The sequence below is a fragment of the Primulina eburnea genome, chromosome 1 (genome assembly GCF_022965805.1).
Source record: "Primulina eburnea isolate SZY01 chromosome 1, ASM2296580v1, whole genome shotgun sequence".
In the NCBI taxonomy this organism is placed as follows: domain Eukaryota; kingdom Viridiplantae; phylum Streptophyta; class Magnoliopsida; order Lamiales; family Gesneriaceae; genus Primulina; species Primulina eburnea.
In genome coordinates this window covers 56,607,685-56,625,830 of record NC_133101.1, presented here as the reverse complement: position 1 = coordinate 56,625,830, position 18,146 = coordinate 56,607,685, and the positions used below count along the sequence as shown (strand labels likewise).

The following is an 18,146-nucleotide window of genomic DNA, read 5'->3' as shown; positions in this document are numbered from 1 at the left end:
ATTTTAAATTATCTTCTTTGTCAGATACGAGAAAATTCATTGTTATTGCTACTTAGAGGAGGTCGTCTACTTCAACTATATGTAGTCGGCAATTACGTAAAGATTGAAACAAAAAAACTACAAAGGATATGTTCAAATCAACATGAATTACGTTCAAATCAACATGAATTGGTACCAGAATTGTTTTGCCGTCATCTTTTAGTGGAAACCCATGTGATATGTACCAACGATATCAAGATGCCATGACTTTGGTAGAAACATATGAAAAACCGAAAATAATGCTTACAATGACATGAATTCCAAATTGGAATGAGATAAAATATCAACTACTTTTCGGGCAATCACCTCAAGACCGTTCAGATTGCAAGGATATTTAGGTCAAAATTTAAGGTGTTTAAGAAAGACATTGTGGACAGAGGAGTGTACTGCAATACTCGATCCACTCAATCGTCAGCGCCTCCTATAATATCATCATATTCTGCATCACACAAACCTAGTGAGTTTATGACTAAGCACGTTCTAAACATAAACAACAAATAGTACATATACATTCACAAGCATTGAAAATCATGCTTTTATTTAAAATAAATTTTAAACATAAATAAATCATTTTTAGTATAAATAAATCATATATCGTAAAATCATTGGTGTGCTGTCGTTGTGCCACCAAACTTAAATTCCTACTCTCTAAATAAAATTAGCGTAATGATGAGCAGGGTCGAATCCACAGGGAACGGGAGATTTATTTCTTTCGAGCAAAATGCAAATAAAGGGGGGATTTTGGATATGAATTAAATAAAATACTAGAACTAATTTAACATGCAAGAAGAAATAACAAATCAAGATGAAAAACTAATTAAATGTAAATTAATATTACCAAGCTCGATTCAAGGGATTTCTACTATTCAATTGTATCACTGTTCATCGGCTAACATATATTTATTCATGCAATTACAAGCAATTAACTTTAGAATTATAGGGATAGCCGCTAAAATTCTTGTTTTTTCCTAAAATAATTGACCGAACCCAGCATCCAGTCAAAACTTATTAATAATTAACTGGGCACGATAGCGTTCCATGTTAATTAAAGATAGCATTTCGTTTTGTGAAAACAGTTAATCCTAAAATCTAACAATCGAGATAGCTGTAATTGATAGATCGAGTTTCGTTGATTTATTTAAATTAAATATGTTATGATAGCACAACACACATGATCTATCGTTACTCATGTACCAATCATTCATGACAATTACGGATCACTGAATTCATGGTTAGCAGTAGAAAATTATATATCGAATTAAATTGTCAGATTAACCGAGATACAACTTTCATATAAATAAATCATAAATCAACAAATACTTGAACAAAACATGAATATTAAATTAAATCACAAAAGCCTCACAGTGATAAATTGAAATAGTAAAAATATCCCCTGAATAGAAATAAAACTTAGCCTAAAAGTGTGGAGAGAGTTGGAGAGAAAATCCTTGAGCCACTTTTTCTTGTGCTTCACGTTGAGTTGGAATGAATTTGGTTTGTGATTGGAGAGAAACTAAGGCTGCGCACCTCCTTCACTGTACGTGGAGTGGAGGTTTTTATTTTTGGGTCTAAATTCTTTGATAAAAGCCCACTAATCTCTAATTAACCCTAATTAATTCATAAAGTATAAAATTATCCTCCTTGCAATTTCTTTGGCAGCTGAAGTATCATCATAAGGCGTGGCCACGCCTTATTCCAACACCTCTTCTGATTTGGCCATTCTATTTCAAACTCTATCTTGGAAACTTCAAATTTGAACCTTTTTAGCTCAAATTTGCTCCAAGACCGTAAAAGTTTCTCCTACAATAAAATTACACAAAAATGTGTCAATTAAACATATCGGAGGTTAAAATAACGGGAAATATGAAAATAAAATATTAACTATTATGAACCCATCAATCATTTAATCGTAAAGCTTTCGATCCTTTATCATTTTGGCGAAGTTTGATCCTTGAAAGTGACTAGATTTTATCCTTCGGTCGACTGATCAGTCTTCAGCTCCACATGGCCCATGGGGGTGGGCATTAGGCTCCACCGTAGAAATACGAATGCCGGGGTCCTCTGGAGCCTTGTCCCGTAAACGGGGTCCTCTGGGGCCTTGGCCCTCATGATATCCCCACAAAATCATATATCATATATTATATCTTTTGTCACAGTCAATTCACATTCCTCAAAATATTTTTCGTCTTCGTTTAAAAGCGTAAAATATCATAACTTCCCAAAAATAACATTTTAACCGTAAAAAGTGCACAACTTTACCATAAATCATAAATATCATATTTCGTTAAAATCATCATTTTAAATCATAAAATATCATTTAACATGCGTTTTGATCCTTCGGGACGCTGCCAAGCTTTTACGTATTACCCAAGTGTAAAATGATTGTTTTGTCCCTAGACGTAAAAATTATATATTTTAACTTTTTCTTACTTTTAATTACACAGGCTTATCCCAAATAATTATTTAAGGTTATATATAATTTTTAATAATTTTATTTAGCTTTATTCGAGACTTTCTAATTAATTCTTTAATTAACGATTCGTGAGGCGTTTAATATTCGAATAAATTCAAAACTTAATATTTTGATCTCAAATTTTAAACATAAACTTTTCATTAACTAAATTACCCTTGTAAGCCATGAACCACACTCGTGGACCCGTGGTTCCAATTTTTGTTCATGAAATCACGAAATTTGACCCTTAGCTAAACACACCGAGCCATCTACCTATTTACTCGAGCCAAACCCGAGCCAACCCATCTAAGAACCCTACTGATCAACCCTACCCTAGCTTGCACAGAAGCCCTACACTCGAGACTCACAAATCTGTGCGTGACTCCTAACTTCGCCCAAGACTCCTAGTTAGATTAGAACTCCTCTACTCGAGCCACCACCGAGCCCACCTGACCCTTACCAACCTTGGACCACGCCCAGACACAACCAAGCCCAGGCCAAGCCTCTGGCCAGCGCCGCGAACCACCTGAAGACTAACAGCAGTCGGGCGCCCCATATGGTGCTTTCTCATGTTTTTGCTCGAGCCACGTCGAGCCACCCTGCACCAACCCATGACCCGAACCCTGACCACCTCCCTTTGACCCTGATGGACTAGCCTAGCTCGCACCCAAACCAGCCGCAAGCCTCTCCTCTCCTTAACCATACTCGAGCGTGGGTGGGGGAGAGTCCTAGTTCACTAGGACTCTTCCCTAGCCACTCCCTCGAACCCTAGCCGCCCTAAGACCCAACCTAGCCCTAGATCGAGACCAACACTGACTCTAAACCAGCCCTAGACCGAGGCCAACATCCCATGCACAATAACCACACAACTCAAAGTCATGCATGAAAGTTTACGCCTAGAAAAAAAACCCTCTGTCCTCTCCTTGTTTTCATTTCACATAATTCATATTTCATCCTACGTTGGCAGCATGTCAATTGGATTCATAATGTTTTCAAAACCAAGCATTTAATCGTTGAAGCTTTGAAATATTTGATAAAATGTGTTCTGTTTTTTCAAATTCCAATCTAAATTATGAATCTTTCAATTTTATTTATTTTTTAATGAGTACTGACGTAACTCTGCATACATCAGTGTCATTTGAATTTCATTTTTTTAATTATGACTTTTTTGACATGATAATGACGTTGATGTAACATGACATTGTATACATCAAAGTCATAACACTACATCAACGTCACATAATTAGGCACCACGTTTAAAAAAACTAGAGTTAAGAAACAATTATAATCTCCCAGGTTTGGCAACACACCCCCTCTTACAAAGCTCATTCCAAACTTTTAATAATTCACCGTTGCCCATGTTCGAAGTTTCGTTGGATCAGTACGACGATATACCATGAATGCCGAATCCCTTGTCGAGTCCTGTCTGAAGAGATTTTGGCGGAAATGGGTGTGAAATTCCCAAGAATCGGTCTCTTTGCTCGAACCCAATACGCTTTCTAATTCCTTGCTGGCTGGATCATTAAATTTGATTCCTTGACCGTTCCTTTTTTGCGAATTTATTTATGAGTGTCAATCGGGTGGGTTGGGTTGGGTCGGGTTTCGGGTCAACTCGTGAATTTTTTTATTTTTTTCAACCAGAACCAAATCCGAACCTGAAGCAACCCGAAAACCCCCAACTCGAACACGAACTCGTATAACCCGCCTAACTCGAATTTTATTTATTTTTTAAAAAAAATTAATGAAAAAAATAAAAAATAATAATAATATTTTAATTTAAACATATAATAACAAAATTTCAGATTTAAATTTGAAAGTTTAATCGTAGAAAATTATAAGTATATTTACTAAATCAAATAAAAAATTGTTAAAAAAATAAAAATATGTAAAATAAATGTTAAATGATGAAATTTATCATATAAATATACAATAAATTTTGTTCAAGCATACAATATATAAAAATATAGGTAATATTTTCAAAAAAAAATTCGCGGGTCAACCCATGACTCAATCCGAAACCCGTTTAACATGACACTAACCCGAATCAATCCAACCCGAACCTGATTTTTTTCGTGTTAGGTCATGTCGAGTCGACGGATCGTGTCGCATTTTGATACTCCTAAATTTATTACTTCCAGCCCATTATTACAACAAATATTACACGTATATACTATATAGATATATCTCCATCCTATGCTGTAAATCTGGTTATGCTTTAAATGTATCTGTTGCTCCGTTTAACAAAGGAAATCAGGATTTGAATTCATTCTCCTCTTAATCAAATATTGTGTTTTTTTTCTTTTCTTTTCTTTTCTTTTTTTCGGTTAAAAGATATTATGTGGAGGTGCAGAGGCTGGTGAAACCTTTTTAAAAGTTTCCTTATTCCGATAGCTTTTTTCTGCTTTCTTTCGGTTTAAAATTTTCAATTAGTTTGATTATTGGTCGTTTTTCTGGCTAGAAATGGTGTAAAAGTCTCGACTTGGTGAATCATATAACATGATGTGTTGTGTTATGCAGACCGACTGTTCGTTCCTTTGACAACATGGGATGCTAAAGATTCTTTTTTTCTTTTTCGACACTGTTATATCCTCTGGATTTCTTTGATTTTGTATTGTTTTCTTTGCTAAAATACATTACCTTAGAGTGGTTGAAGGTCTGAAACTGAGATGCAATCGAGAGTGGGGAGTTTTGGTTCATTGGAGGATGACAAAGATCCTCTGTTTAGAACGGCATCTCATTCCAACAGGCCTTTGCCACTCAGATTACTTCAATTTTTCTTGCTTTTGTTGGGAATCGGCATAGTTTTTTCATTTCTTAGTATGTATTCAAGCCGGCATGTCCACGTACAGAGTGTACATCCTGTTGTTCAAACAAAAATTCAACCCTGCATTCAAGAAGCAATGGATGTAAAGGGTTTGATCAAACCTCCCTTTAGCCTTTTGCATGACATGAATGATACTGAGCTCTTTTGGCGGGCATCATTCGTTCCTATGATTAAAGATTATCCCTTCCACAGAACTCCCAAGATTGCATTCATGTTCTTGACAAGAGGACCTTTGCCCATGGCACCCTTGTGGGAAAGATTTTTTAATGGAAATGAGAAGCTATATTCGATATACATTCATTCATTGCCGTCATATGAGCCAGATTTTCGTCCTCCTTCAGTTTTTTACGGCAGGCAAATTCCAAGCCAGGTACTGAGATTGATCGATACATCTTCACTTTCTGGTTTGGATTTGCTAGCTTTATGTTTCGAGGTTTATCATCATAATTTAACTGATTTTTTCAGCCAACTCGTGCTTTGAATTAAAACTTTTCTTTTTGAAAATGTGAAGCTTACATATGATTGCTCATTCTTGATCGTATGTAAAGCTAACTATGTCTCCAGAACTCATATTCTGTATCTCTTAATTGGCTGTTTGGGTTATTGTTGCAACAGTTATCGACCAAGCTATCTTGTGTGCCCATATGTGTGGCACAACATTATCAATGTAGTGCTTATTTTGATATACGACTTGAAAGATTTAAGTTGCTTTTATTAATCTTTGTAGGTGGCTGAGTGGGGAATGATGAGTATGTGTGATGCTGAGAGAAGACTTCTTTCTAATGCGTTGCTGGACATCTCCAACGAATGGTTCGTCCTTGTATCAGAAGCATGCATTCCTCTTCAAAATTTCAGCATTATTCACCGCTATATATCAAGATCCCGTTACAGCTTCATCGGTGCTGTTGACGATCCTGGACCATATGGTAGAGGACGTTATGATGACCAAATGTCTCCCGAAGTCAATCTCACCAATTGGCGGAAAGGGTCTCAATGGTTTGAAGTTAATCGAAAACTGGCAGTCAATATGGTTCGAGACACCACTTATTACCCGAAGTTCGAGCAATTCTGCAGACCTGCATGTTATGTGGACGAGCATTATTTCCCCACCATGTTAAGCATTGAATCTCCTCATGTATTGGCAAACAGAAGTCTCACTTGGGTAGACTGGTCGAGGGGTGGCGCTCACCCTGCTACATTTGGAAAAGCAGATATAACAGAGAAATTTTTTGAGAACATATTTGGAAGTGAGCAATGCATTTACAACAATCAGCCGACTTCCCTTTGTTTCCTGTTTGCAAGAAAGTTTGCTCCCAATGCTTTGGAAACCTTACTTGAACATTCATCGAAATTTTTTGGATATTGACCGCAAAATACTGGATGTTCTAAAGTTTTGGTCGCTGCTATATAAGCGAAAAATGTGTTGGAGACCAGATTTTACAGATTCGTGGATCCACAAAAATATTTGATGACAGTAATTTTAATATGGTTCAGAGTTCAGATTCCACATCCTAGTCATGTTTCTTGTATCAAGTTATAGACTTCTTTATTGTGTGGCCATTTTCTTACAGTGTCTTCACTGAGTGCTGATAAGCAAGAACTAATACACAAATCTGTAAATTTTGTCGATTCCACTCTGAAACTAGAAAATTATATTATTTTCATACCGTGTGTGTGATGATATCATGCTAATAATGAGAGATCAAGGTTCGATTCTGTTGAGAGGGTTCGTAAATATAATTAGTAACAAAAGCAATGATAACTGTTTCAAGAAAAAGTATGACAAAATAGAGCTCCAGGATATTTTGTTTGTTAAACAGACATTTTTAACATTTTCCCAGAATGCTTTACCATAACATGGTTAGAATTTCGCAGCCAATTGGACGCTTTTTTCTAGCAAAATTTGGACACATGTTGAAGACCACCCTTTATAAGATACATATGATCGAAAAACCCATCGTTTGTATACAACAGGATAAAGCTCGCCTCTCAACAACAGCCTTGTTCATTGAGTCTGGCAAATATTATGTCCTACAACCAATTCCTCTTGAATGAGCAAGAGAGTCTCACTTCACGGCCAGATAGTGCTCCAGCATGTCTTCTTCATCGTCTGCCCCCACAATTAATTTTTATTGGTATTAGTGCGCGCAAGTTTCTTGGGAGAAAAAACGAAAGGAAAAAAGTATGCAACGAGGTCTACCTTCGAAGTCGTCGTCGTCTTCGTCAAAATCAATATCCTCCTCGTCTCCATCAGAACCTTCGACAACAGGCGCTGAACCTTTCTGCAAGAAAAAAGAAAAGGCACACGGTGACCAATATGTCACTAAAATCCTTCATAACGAGGAACTCTATATATTTATTCATGAATATCGCAAAAATGCAACGCCGTTCTCCGATAAGTTGGCAAGGTGGCAGTATAGACATCGAATTGTGCATCAACTTGTCTTAGAAGAATTAGATGTGCCATTAGGTGGGTCTAGTGCTTGCTGCATTGGAAGGAACATACTCAATGTACATGAACTGTTGGACGCATAGGTCCAACAGTAGTCAGTAGATTCGAACACTGGAAAAATGAAAGAATGATATGGAAACGACGAGAGTGTGTGTATGTCTGACATAGACACACTTCCAAATATCAAAAAATACATTGTGCAATTACTAAGCGACGAGATTCGTCCATTTTGGGAGATAAGAAGTTTATAACTAAACGGGATAAAATAGGTACCGAGGCAGCTCTTCCACTTTCAAACCAGATTCTGCCCGTAAGCTTTTTGTCCTTGGGCACAGCAAGTGCTGAATCAGGCATTATCCTAACATGATAATGAATCGTTCATTTTCAAATATACAAGAACAAGAAGACAGAAGAAAGGCTTTTCTTCCTTTCTACTTATTGGGGTCAAATTGTATAGAGATTGAAACTTTAATGTTCATAGATATAGAGGTGAGACTTAGTTAAACCATCCTAATGTTAAGTTAGACCGAACCCAATATTATTATATCTTAAGTTTGGGAAATAAATTTTACCATGCAAATACTGCAAAAGAAACAAGCTTCAATTAAACAGTACACATCTTATAGGCCTCTTGGCAATGTCTTTTATTGCTGTGAGTCAAATTATCAAATGGACCAAAGTAAAAGAAATGAGAGACCTCACTTGATCCTGTTGCCAACAAATTAAACATAAAAATTCTTCAACTCTAATTTCCTTGAGACAAAACCATATGATACACAATGATTTAAGTCCCGTTGTTTTGTCTCTGAGCTGTTTCTTTTTATTTTTTCTGCAACGTATATTACATACCTATATTTGACATTTTACCAAAGTTTTACCCCTTCTTATTCATTTTATTTGATTTACATATATTTCTATGTTTATGTAATTTGTAGAGTATAGTTTTCACATATGTTTAATTAATTTTCTAAGATAGTATTAAACTTTTATTTTTAAAATATTTTATATATCTCTACTTAAACATGGATAAATATTAAATTTACCATTCTATGTACTAAATTATTGTTATTTTATTTAATTTTAAAGTAAGATAAATTTAAAATACTACTTGATCATTTCCTCCCAAACAGACACACCTTTATTTTTGTAACCAAAACTTTATTTTTGACTCCCAAATAGAAACCTGTTTATTTGTTTATCAAAGAAAATAATAATTTCTCCAAAATGGAAACAAAAAAAAAACACCCATACTCCCAAATGGACCCTTAATTAAGTTTGACTTGGTTGAAAACTAAACGAAGTATATATTGTTATTGAAACTCACTTGGCTCTTTCAAGTGCTAATTCTGCTTCAAATCTCTCTCTCCATGCCAAAAACGTTTCGACGGTGACCGGTTCTCCATGTGGGACAATAATCTGAATCAAGAAAAGGCAAAAAAATGTTCAGTGGACAGTGAAGGCCCAACTTCAAATCAACCCTAGTCAAATGTTATTTTAAGTAGCCTCTACTTACTATACCTCCAAATTTGAACTTCCTATGTAATTTATGACACGAAATATTTTCAAAATATGTGAGGTAAAAATTGGGCCCAACTACAACAGGAGATAACGATTGTTTTTAGAAAAGAAGTAAGCTATGTGGGTGTAAGGTGCACAAAGATTTGTATATGATAATCTAAAATCAAAATACAAATTAGAGTGAAGTTTATGTCTAAACAAGTTTAAAATAGAAAGATATGTTCAAACATGTATGCATCAGTGTGTGCATAGCCTAACTTCAAAGCAACCCGAGTCAAATGTTATTGCAAATACCCTCTACTTACTATACCTCCAAATTTGAACTTCCTATGTAATTTATGACGTGAAATATTTTCAAAATATGCAAGGAAAAAATAGGGCCCAATAACAACAGGAGATAGCGATTTTTTTTATAGAAAAGAAGTCCAGCTATGTGGGCGTAAGGTGGACAAAGATGTGTATATAATAATATAAAAGCAAAATACAAATTAGAGCGAAGTTTATGTCTAAACAAGTTTAAATTAGAAAGATTGTATGCATCAGTGTGTGCATATGACTACATGCAAATATGTATGTTTAATAAACGATGCAAGAATACCTCATCTTTTGCATCCCCGTCTTCAGCAGCATTCTCGTCTCCATTGTCTTGAGAGAATCTTTCAGAAAGCCACTCCTTGGCTGATGTAACCAATGTGTAAACCATAGCCATGCCAAGATTTTCAGTTGCCTGTGAAATGGGAGTGTTTAGAACACTATAGGTAAACGAGAAATGTATTAAAAGATCAAGAGTTCAGCGCACATGATGTACTCAATAATGGGTTGTTCCCAAGACATTCTTGTTCTTGGCAAATATCACCTCAATTAGTGCAATCGTAATGTTAACTTTAGAGCACAATTATGGTGCTTTGATGGATGATTGTCTAATTCATCTTCAGGTGTTCTAGACACATCACATGTGATTCTTTCTTAATCACGTTATAGATGATATTAAATGGCATTTGAGTTGGGCTACGCATTCAGTAGTGAATTTTTGAAGTTTGTACCTCTTGTTCAAGCTTTTCTTTCAGTACTTTGATATCTCCAGCTTGAATTCCTTTCACACTGAAAACAGAGGATGAGGACTTCAGAAAAAAGAGAAGTTCCGAGATGATGTTGGTTTCGGGGTATTAAGTGATCTTAACAGAAGCAATTGGTTTGAAAAAAAGCATTTCACGAAGCCATCTTTTTAGAGTGCATTTTTAAAAACAAAAACAAAAGGAATTAGAAAGAGTTATATCTTCAGATATGGCAGTTAAAGATTTGTTGAGTTATATTTTTAAAAAGAAGTTGAAGCAAAAACTCTTAAAACCTCATTTTGTGGTTTCAAATTTCTTTCTTTCTTGGTACTTCTATAATTATAAAAGACCAAACAGACACCAACTTGAACCTGGTTACGAGAGATTTTTTTAAAAAAATGTGTTTTCCTATAAAATTAATTTTTTGTAAAAAAAGATTCTCCATCCAAAGACACTATATGACAGTAGTAAGCAACATCACGCAAATTACAGTTTTTTCAGGTGCTAAAGAGACTAGATCATCAACCACAAAAGTTGATCATGTGGATGAAAGGTTCTAAATGCGGCATGGATACCGTAAACTTGCAATTTTCTAAACTTGTACATGCATAGCATATATATAAAGAGAATGTTATTAAAAGTGGACAAGGTGCGTATCTAGGCTCAAGGCTTAGGGAGGCTCAGTTATTGCCCCGCCCCTAGAAACATGCCAAGGCTCATCTCTTTGATGAAGCACACATCTTAACTGCAAAGCTCCAAACTTAATGTGCCTAAAAGGATCAATGCTCTTTTTATATATGACTTAAATATACAGGTATAAATCCAAGACAAATTGAAAGATAACATTAATTTATTTCCCTGATAGATTTATAAGTATTTATTTTATGGCCATTCACAAATTTGTATGGTGCATGTTTTGGTATATGTGATGAAACTTTTTTCAGGTATGTATGTTGTACTATATTATCCTCTATGGCACTTCACTTCAATAGGTGTGCGCCTCATCTTGCGAAACTAACCTCCTGACATTCAAAAATGGAGGCTCGTCGGGATAATTTTCTGTGTGTGAGAATATTAAACCCAGCTGAACTGCAACAAAAAATTCACCAGTTAAACATGGCCAAATATAACTGAGGCATATAGATTGAAGTACCTGAAGGATTTGTTGAATCATCTGCCTCATCATCCTGAAGCAAAATATATAGAAAGTAAAGCTTTGAGTGGCCTATATGATATTTAGAAGTTTGGAATAAGGTAACTCCAGTCACATGTCACCTGAGGAGAGAGGGTTATTTGAAAGCAACGATTTGAAGTGTTTAGGCCACTTTCGCTAGAGTGAATTTCTGGTAAAAAAAAAATCAACCAGAATTGCTAAATGATAATACATTAAACAACTAAAAATGATAGCCAAAAGTAGATTGCATTGCACAAACCTTTGAAATCATCCATCAGAATGGCTTCCAAGGCCTCAATTTCCATGTCCTGCTCCTGCTTATAGTCTACTCAACAGTAACAAAATGAAAATGACCATACTAACAAAAAATGGATGCCTTATTTTATTAAAAAAATTCAAGCATCAAAATCCAACCATCAAACCATAAAAATTTAATAATTTGCAACAACGAATGCCATGGAAGCTCATTGCAACACTTTGAAACTGTGTCACATACATGACCTTTATGCCTTGAAACTTAAATCACAAATATTTCCTAAAGCTACAAACCATCAAAGTTCATTGGCGATCAAGGATTCCCAGTGTCAGACTATATTCATCATCTTTTCAACAGAGAAATCTATTAATAGTAGTATCAGCATGGTATTCAAACTTGCGGGTTCTTTGGGGCAAAATTGAATCACACGTGAAAATTATTGTCTTCAAACGTCACTTCTATTTATTATTTAACTGCCAACTGCCACATTATGATAGAAAACCTAGAAAAATCCTCATACAAACACGCGATAACATTTTGAGGGCATGGAAAATTCTTAAGAAAACAGTTGTCACGAGCAATATCAATGGTGAAACACAAAGCACTAAATCCCCTTGCGGCCTTGCCATCACAAAAAAAGAAGGCTAGAACTGCAGGGATTGATTTACTCACATCTTCAAACTTATAATTACATCCAAAATTTCATTAGCAAATGCATACAAAACAAATCAAAATTCCAAATTCCAACGCATTAAAAGCATCCCAGAAACCTTAACTCAAAATTTTTGAAGTAATCGGTTAAAAAACACCAAGTAATCAACTTTTATAATATAAAACTCTAAAAGATGCAATCTTTATGAGAAATACCTGTCATGGCTCCCTTATTTAGCTGAGCCGTTTGATAGTTTTCTTCCTTCTTTCGTTTTGTTCGATGAAATCGCTTGAAGAAATAATTCCAATACAGCACTTTAGCAGCTGGGCTCACGAGCAAAAGCCCAACTACATGGTTTTTATCCTCTGTGCTCGCTACAAGAAAATGAATTAATCACAGCCGTCCATCATGTATTACCTTTGATTCATGTTTACCCTACATCATGCATGTGGGACAAGTGTTACAAACTAATATACAACCTTTTGTGCCTAATCCCTTCTCCTTTTTTTGGCCTTTTTTTATATATTTTTTTTCACTTCCTCAATTTTTATTTTTTTTTTTAAATCTCGTTTCCTCAAATTTCAAATACAGTAATATATAAATATAAAATACTGCCTACAATAGTTTTTTTTTAAAGAAAATCTCTCTCTTACTATGTTTCTCTCTCACTCTGTGAAACCAGAGGGCTCCTCCCTGTCTAAGATACCAAGAGGTACTTTTGATTCTAGTTTCTGAACTGTATGGCTCCTTTTCCTGCATGTCTCATCATATGAACCACACACGAGCATAAGCATACACACTCGTGAATGTGTCACCCACTTCTTGTGCTGTCTCTGAATCCAAAAGCCGATGCCTTGGTTATAGAATCCTTGCCGCTTGAATAAGCAATGGAGGACTCCCCCTGACATGCTGGAAAATATTTAAGTGGTATAATTAATGGGTTTGATTTTCTTGAAAATGAGGAAAGTAAACTGAAAAGGGAATTTCATTTTTATGAATCCGTTTAGCAGATCTAATTCTCTCTGTTTAATTGATAAATTTTGTCGTCGGAGTGGTTTGTGTTATTTATTTTAATCCGGGTTCCGTGATCTGGTTTCGTTTTGCTTTTGTTCCCATTTTTTAGTTTCTTCGCTTTCTGTATATGGGTTTTGGTTTTTGTTTCCCCGAAGCTTTTGTTATTTTTTTCCCCTGTATTTTAATTGATTCGACAAAAATTTGTATTTTTGTTGCAGGAGGGTTTTGAGAATTTTCTTGGAGGCTTTATTTGTCACAAAAATGCTAGCTTGAAATAATCCCCCCTGTTTTTTGTTGTTCACTTGTCCCTTTCTATTTTTTTTGCCTGTTCGATTTTAAAGAAAGGATCCCTCTTGGCTGTGTTGTGGAAATGGTGAGTTCCGGCGAGGACCCTGGCAAGGGCATTGACCCATCGGCGGGTGGATTAGTTTGGGTTCGCAGAAGAAATGGGTCTTGGTGGCCCGGTCGAATTCTAGAAGCAGATGAGTTACCAGAGAACTGTGTACCAATACCAAGATTTGGAACACCTGTTAAACTTCTTGGTAGGGAGGATGCAAGTGTGTAAGTAGCTGCTCTATAGCTCTATTTGTTTACATGGTTCAATTTTTGTTATAACTTGACATGATGAGATGTTGAAAACTCGGATACATTTATCATTTAGCGCTTGAGTCATATAATATTTCGACTGAGCTATTTTGTGTTAGTAGGTGATTCTTTGTGTGGACTAGACGGGTAACGGTCCTTAACGAAGTTTTAAATTATAGGTTATTCTTTTTATGGACTAGACGGGGTAACGGTCCTTAACGAAGTTTTGAACTTTAAATTTCAGTTGGCTTTGCGCCATTGACACGTGACATTTGTTGTTTCGGGTCGTTGGTCGTTAAGTCTCATTCTGTTCTCCTTTATAGTTTTGTCTCGTAATAATTTGGGATATCCATTGTTCAATCTTTTCTTGATCGCGTGGTCATTTTATTTAAGAATCTTCATTTAGTTATCCACAAAATGTGCATAGGTTGCGACCTATTGCACTGAAATTATATTATTTGGTCAGGAGTTGTTGATTTAACTGTTCGAGCGGTGTTTTTTTTCCTGATTTACTTACTAAATCAAATTTGCTTCCTTGATGGTTAGCAGTAAGGGCTTAACCTGAATAAATATTTGAAATCGATACTAAAGGATAATTAGCCAAGAAATCCCAATTGGCAAGCAATGTATCTGGGAGACGATCATTATTTATTTTATCGACTTGCAAGGCTCTTGTGATAAGAAATTTCTTTTGTTGATGAGCATCATTTGTATGATATATCATATGTATCTATTCGATTAGGTAGTAAAACTTAGTACTGTAGTGAATTTTCCGAACTTGGTTAAAACTTGACCAAACTATTAAAAATCAATCGAATTCAGTTGATTTTTGAACCCGCCTATAGAGAGGCTTGTCCGTACATATAAGATGATGTTCAAGGATAAGGCAGCAATCTTTGAAAATATTAGTTTATTGTTTAGTATTTACTTATGACAGTTTATGCCGCAATGAATGGCTGGATAAAAGAGTAAAGAAACAAATAACTTATTGCCATAGCTATTTATGGGTTTGTGACAAAATCAAAATTGCCTCCTTTATTTGGAAAATTTTTGAACTAGAGAGTGATTATTAATATTGCCATGCTTTAGCCATATGCCAATTACTTCACTGGTGCTTTTATTCGAGGATCTTCGTCCATAGGTCAATATTTTTTCTTTCCAATTAAAAATGTTCTTTTTTGATGGATGGATGCTAAATGCTATTGCGTTTCGTTTATCCATTATTTTAAACCAAACAAATTTTTTCTTGTATATGCCCCATGCAATTTTTTTTATTAGGGTTCTGATTCTTGCCCATACTTTTTCAGGGACTGGTATAATCTCGAAAAGTCAAAAAGAATTAAAGCTTTCCGTTGTGGGGAGTTTAATGATTGCATTGAGAAAGCGAAGGCAGCTGCTTCTCATTCATCTAAGAAGGCTGTCAAATACGCAAGAAGAGAAGATGCTATCATTCAGGCTCTTGAGATTGAAAATGCTCATCTTGGAAACGAGCATCCGGACTTCTCTGCTGAACCAAACATACATGATGAAGAGCATCACCATGTCGATGAATCACCTTCTACATTCCATACAAGTGAAGAAAGCAAAGATTTGGATGAGAACTTGAGTGATAGTGAATTATCAAATTCAATCCAAGAAAGTGAAGATGGTTCTGATTCTGCCCAAGAGACGTCACAATCCGGTGAGGAATCTGATCTTTTAGATTTGGCGAATGGAGGATCTAGGTGGAGGACTCCGAATGATTCGGAGGACGATGGGACAGAAGGGGTAAAGCGTATGAGAGGACTCGAGGACTTGGGAATGGGTGTGGCACCATCTTTGAAAAGGAAAAGATCTCAGGTTGCTCGTGTTCACGAGTTCTTGAAGAGGAAAAATCGCCGGCGCACTTTGACAAAAGTTTTGGAGTGTACTCCAGTGGTGCCTGTTCCCATTTGTGCCTTGTCCCCTCCAAATGGATCGGCTGTCTATGAAGCTTCTGACAGTAAGGTTTCTGGGTTAGAATCTTATGAGTCAAAGAAGAACAGCTCAGTTGTGATAAATAATAACTCTGACAGTACCGGAGTTTCGTGTGAGAATATGATAACGGCATCAAAGGAACCTAATCATGTCAACAATGCCTCACTTAGATGCAAACAGAAGGAGAATGAAATATCCAGCGTGATGGGCATTCCTGAGAATGATTCTCTTAAAAGATTGTTTGATGTTCCTCTTGTTAATGAAGAAATACGTTCTGCAGGTACAGAAATCGCTCTAGAAATTACCCGCTAATGGTTCTAGGACTAGGTTTTCGTGTTCCTTTTTTATCATCGCTGCCTAGTGTGCTAATCAGTCCTATTTTTTATGCTTCAATGTTTCTGCTGCCTAATGCCAACTTGCATAAATTAGTTTGTTTTTTCATTCTTTTCTTGGTTGTTACAGTTCATAAAGTTGGTTCTTCAATAATTTAATTGTTTGGTCCTTTTCCATAAATTTTAATTGGAGATTAGTGATTTCAGTAAACACATTTTGTTTCTTATGCTAGTGTGAATTTTAATTTTCAGACATGCCCAAGTTTGTTTCTGGTGCACCACAGAAAGCACACACCGGTGCTGGAGCACAATCTAGCCAAAGTAGTCACATTGAAACCGAGCATAACGAATCAGGCTCTGCTAGTTCCGGGACTGCTGAAATTCACAATATTGAGCAAAGGATCGAGAAAGCTACTTCTAAGTGGCAGTTAAAAGGTAAGAGGAATTCAAGATCAAGAAAGGAAGATTTAGACGAGGCAGACACAGGTTTCCGAGTTGGCTCTAGTCAAAACGTGGACCTCAACCGTGTTGGTGGGACCCTCATGACAGAGAGCTACACCTCTCGCGTAAAATCAAGGCCAGTTTCAGAGATCCAGGGTGTTGAATCTCGTAGTTGGGGCTGGAATGCTCAAAAAGGTTTTCGTGCTGGACATTTAACACCTGAGCTTCCGGTGCCTCATAGGCAACTCCCCTATCGCCAGTCTCGTTTCACAGTCAACCCGAAATATGACTCTTCAGAATTTTCTCTTAGACACCATATTACAGGATCTGGATTGTACGAAGTCCATGTGGAGGTGAAAGCCAACAGCTCTCGCCCCCAGCGAGTCCCGTATATTTCTCTCATGAGCAAACTGAATGCCCGGCCTATCATCGGTCATCCAGTCGCAATTGAAAAGTTAAAAGATGGTTTTTGTGACAATCTAATCAGGACAGCTGAATGTTACGGCAGCAGCTCTGAGTTCGAGCATTGCCTGGGTGAAGATCCCTCTGATTTCCAAGGTCTTGATATGGCTTACAAACAGAAGCCACGTGGACCGCCCCCAAGGAAGCATGGCCCTCCAAGATCAAGGCGAAACATCATCTTGTCTAAGAAGACAAGGAAACTGTCCTCTCTAACAGGTACGCGTAAAAATCAAGAAAAGAAGCCGATAGTTGAAAAGGTCAAGGGCCCTTCTATTGCTTGTGTCCCGTTGAGCATAGTTTTCAGTAGAATAAATGCAGCGATGAATAGTTCAACGCGATCTGCACCCCGTTTTACCAAATCAGATGATACATGAAGTTTGTACCGAGCTTGAAATTCTTCTCCCCTACTTATCGACATTGTGGTTATTTAGTAAACCGAGTTTACATTTCTTGATAAAAGTATGGTCACCTACCAGTACTGTACATTTCTGCCCTGGAGGTAGATTTTTGTGTATAATTTGTATTGTGACATGACATTTATTTGTCGTAGGAAAATCATACATGTGTTACAGTTTGAATCTTGACGTCAGGCTCATTTGGCTCTGTAATACTATATAGTGCCCAACGGTGGTGATGGGATATCTGGTTACAGAACATTTTACTTGACATGGCCTGAATATTTTGGGTAATAAGTTGAAAAAAATTAGTTTATAATAAGTTTCACTTCCTCAAAATGTATTAAAATGGTGTTCTCAATTGAACTTGTGATCCCTCTGGTTTAAAGTTGTGTGTCTCAGGAATTTACGGGAAACGATGTTAAAAGCTGAAGTGAAGAACGAACAGAGGTCCGAGAGAAACGAGTTCCAAACATGGATCGAGGGTCTTACAATTTATTAATTTCGACATAATACTATTAATGACATTTTGGATGAAA

The 18,146-nt window shown here is 36.3% G+C and overlaps 3 protein-coding genes across 4 annotated transcripts; 2 read left to right on the top strand and 1 right to left on the bottom strand.

The window, feature by feature from the left end:
* Positions 1-4,619: 4,619 nt before the first annotated feature.
* On the top strand, positions 4,620-6,820 carry LOC140832616 (glycosyltransferase BC10-like). The gene is made up of 2 exons (XM_073196728.1): positions 4,620-5,685; positions 6,043-6,820. Exons 1-2 carry the CDS (start codon positions 5,158-5,160, stop codon positions 6,679-6,681), a joined length of 1,167 nt encoding a protein of 388 aa, XP_073052829.1. The 5' UTR covers positions 4,620-5,157; the 3' UTR covers positions 6,682-6,820.
* Positions 6,821-7,052: 232 nt separating this feature from the next.
* Positions 7,053-12,783, bottom strand: LOC140832623 (uncharacterized). The gene is made up of 11 exons (XM_073196741.1): positions 12,638-12,783; positions 11,774-11,839; positions 11,616-11,683; positions 11,494-11,527; positions 11,360-11,429; positions 10,329-10,386; positions 9,884-10,012; positions 9,092-9,183; positions 8,041-8,125; positions 7,516-7,597; positions 7,053-7,425 (listed from the first exon to the last, which is right to left on the bottom strand). The coding sequence occupies exons 1-11, from the start codon at positions 12,642-12,644 to the stop codon at positions 7,382-7,384; spliced, it is 735 nt and encodes a 244-aa protein (XP_073052842.1). The 5' UTR covers positions 12,645-12,783; the 3' UTR covers positions 7,053-7,381.
* A 246-nt stretch (positions 12,784-13,029) lies between these two features.
* LOC140832604 (uncharacterized protein At1g51745-like) lies at positions 13,030-17,851 on the top strand. Of its 2 annotated transcripts, none has more exons than XM_073196709.1 (4): positions 13,030-13,134; positions 13,655-13,997; positions 15,329-16,257; positions 16,562-17,851. In XM_073196709.1, exons 2-4 carry the CDS (start codon positions 13,807-13,809, stop codon positions 17,584-17,586), a joined length of 2,145 nt encoding a protein of 714 aa, XP_073052810.1. In that variant the 5' UTR covers positions 13,030-13,134; positions 13,655-13,806; the 3' UTR covers positions 17,587-17,851. The 2 variants fall into 2 exon arrangements, with proteins under 2 accessions (XP_073052810.1, XP_073052819.1); XM_073196718.1 differs by having other exon boundaries at positions 13,053-13,349.
* The last annotated feature ends 295 nt before the right edge of the window (positions 17,852-18,146 follow it).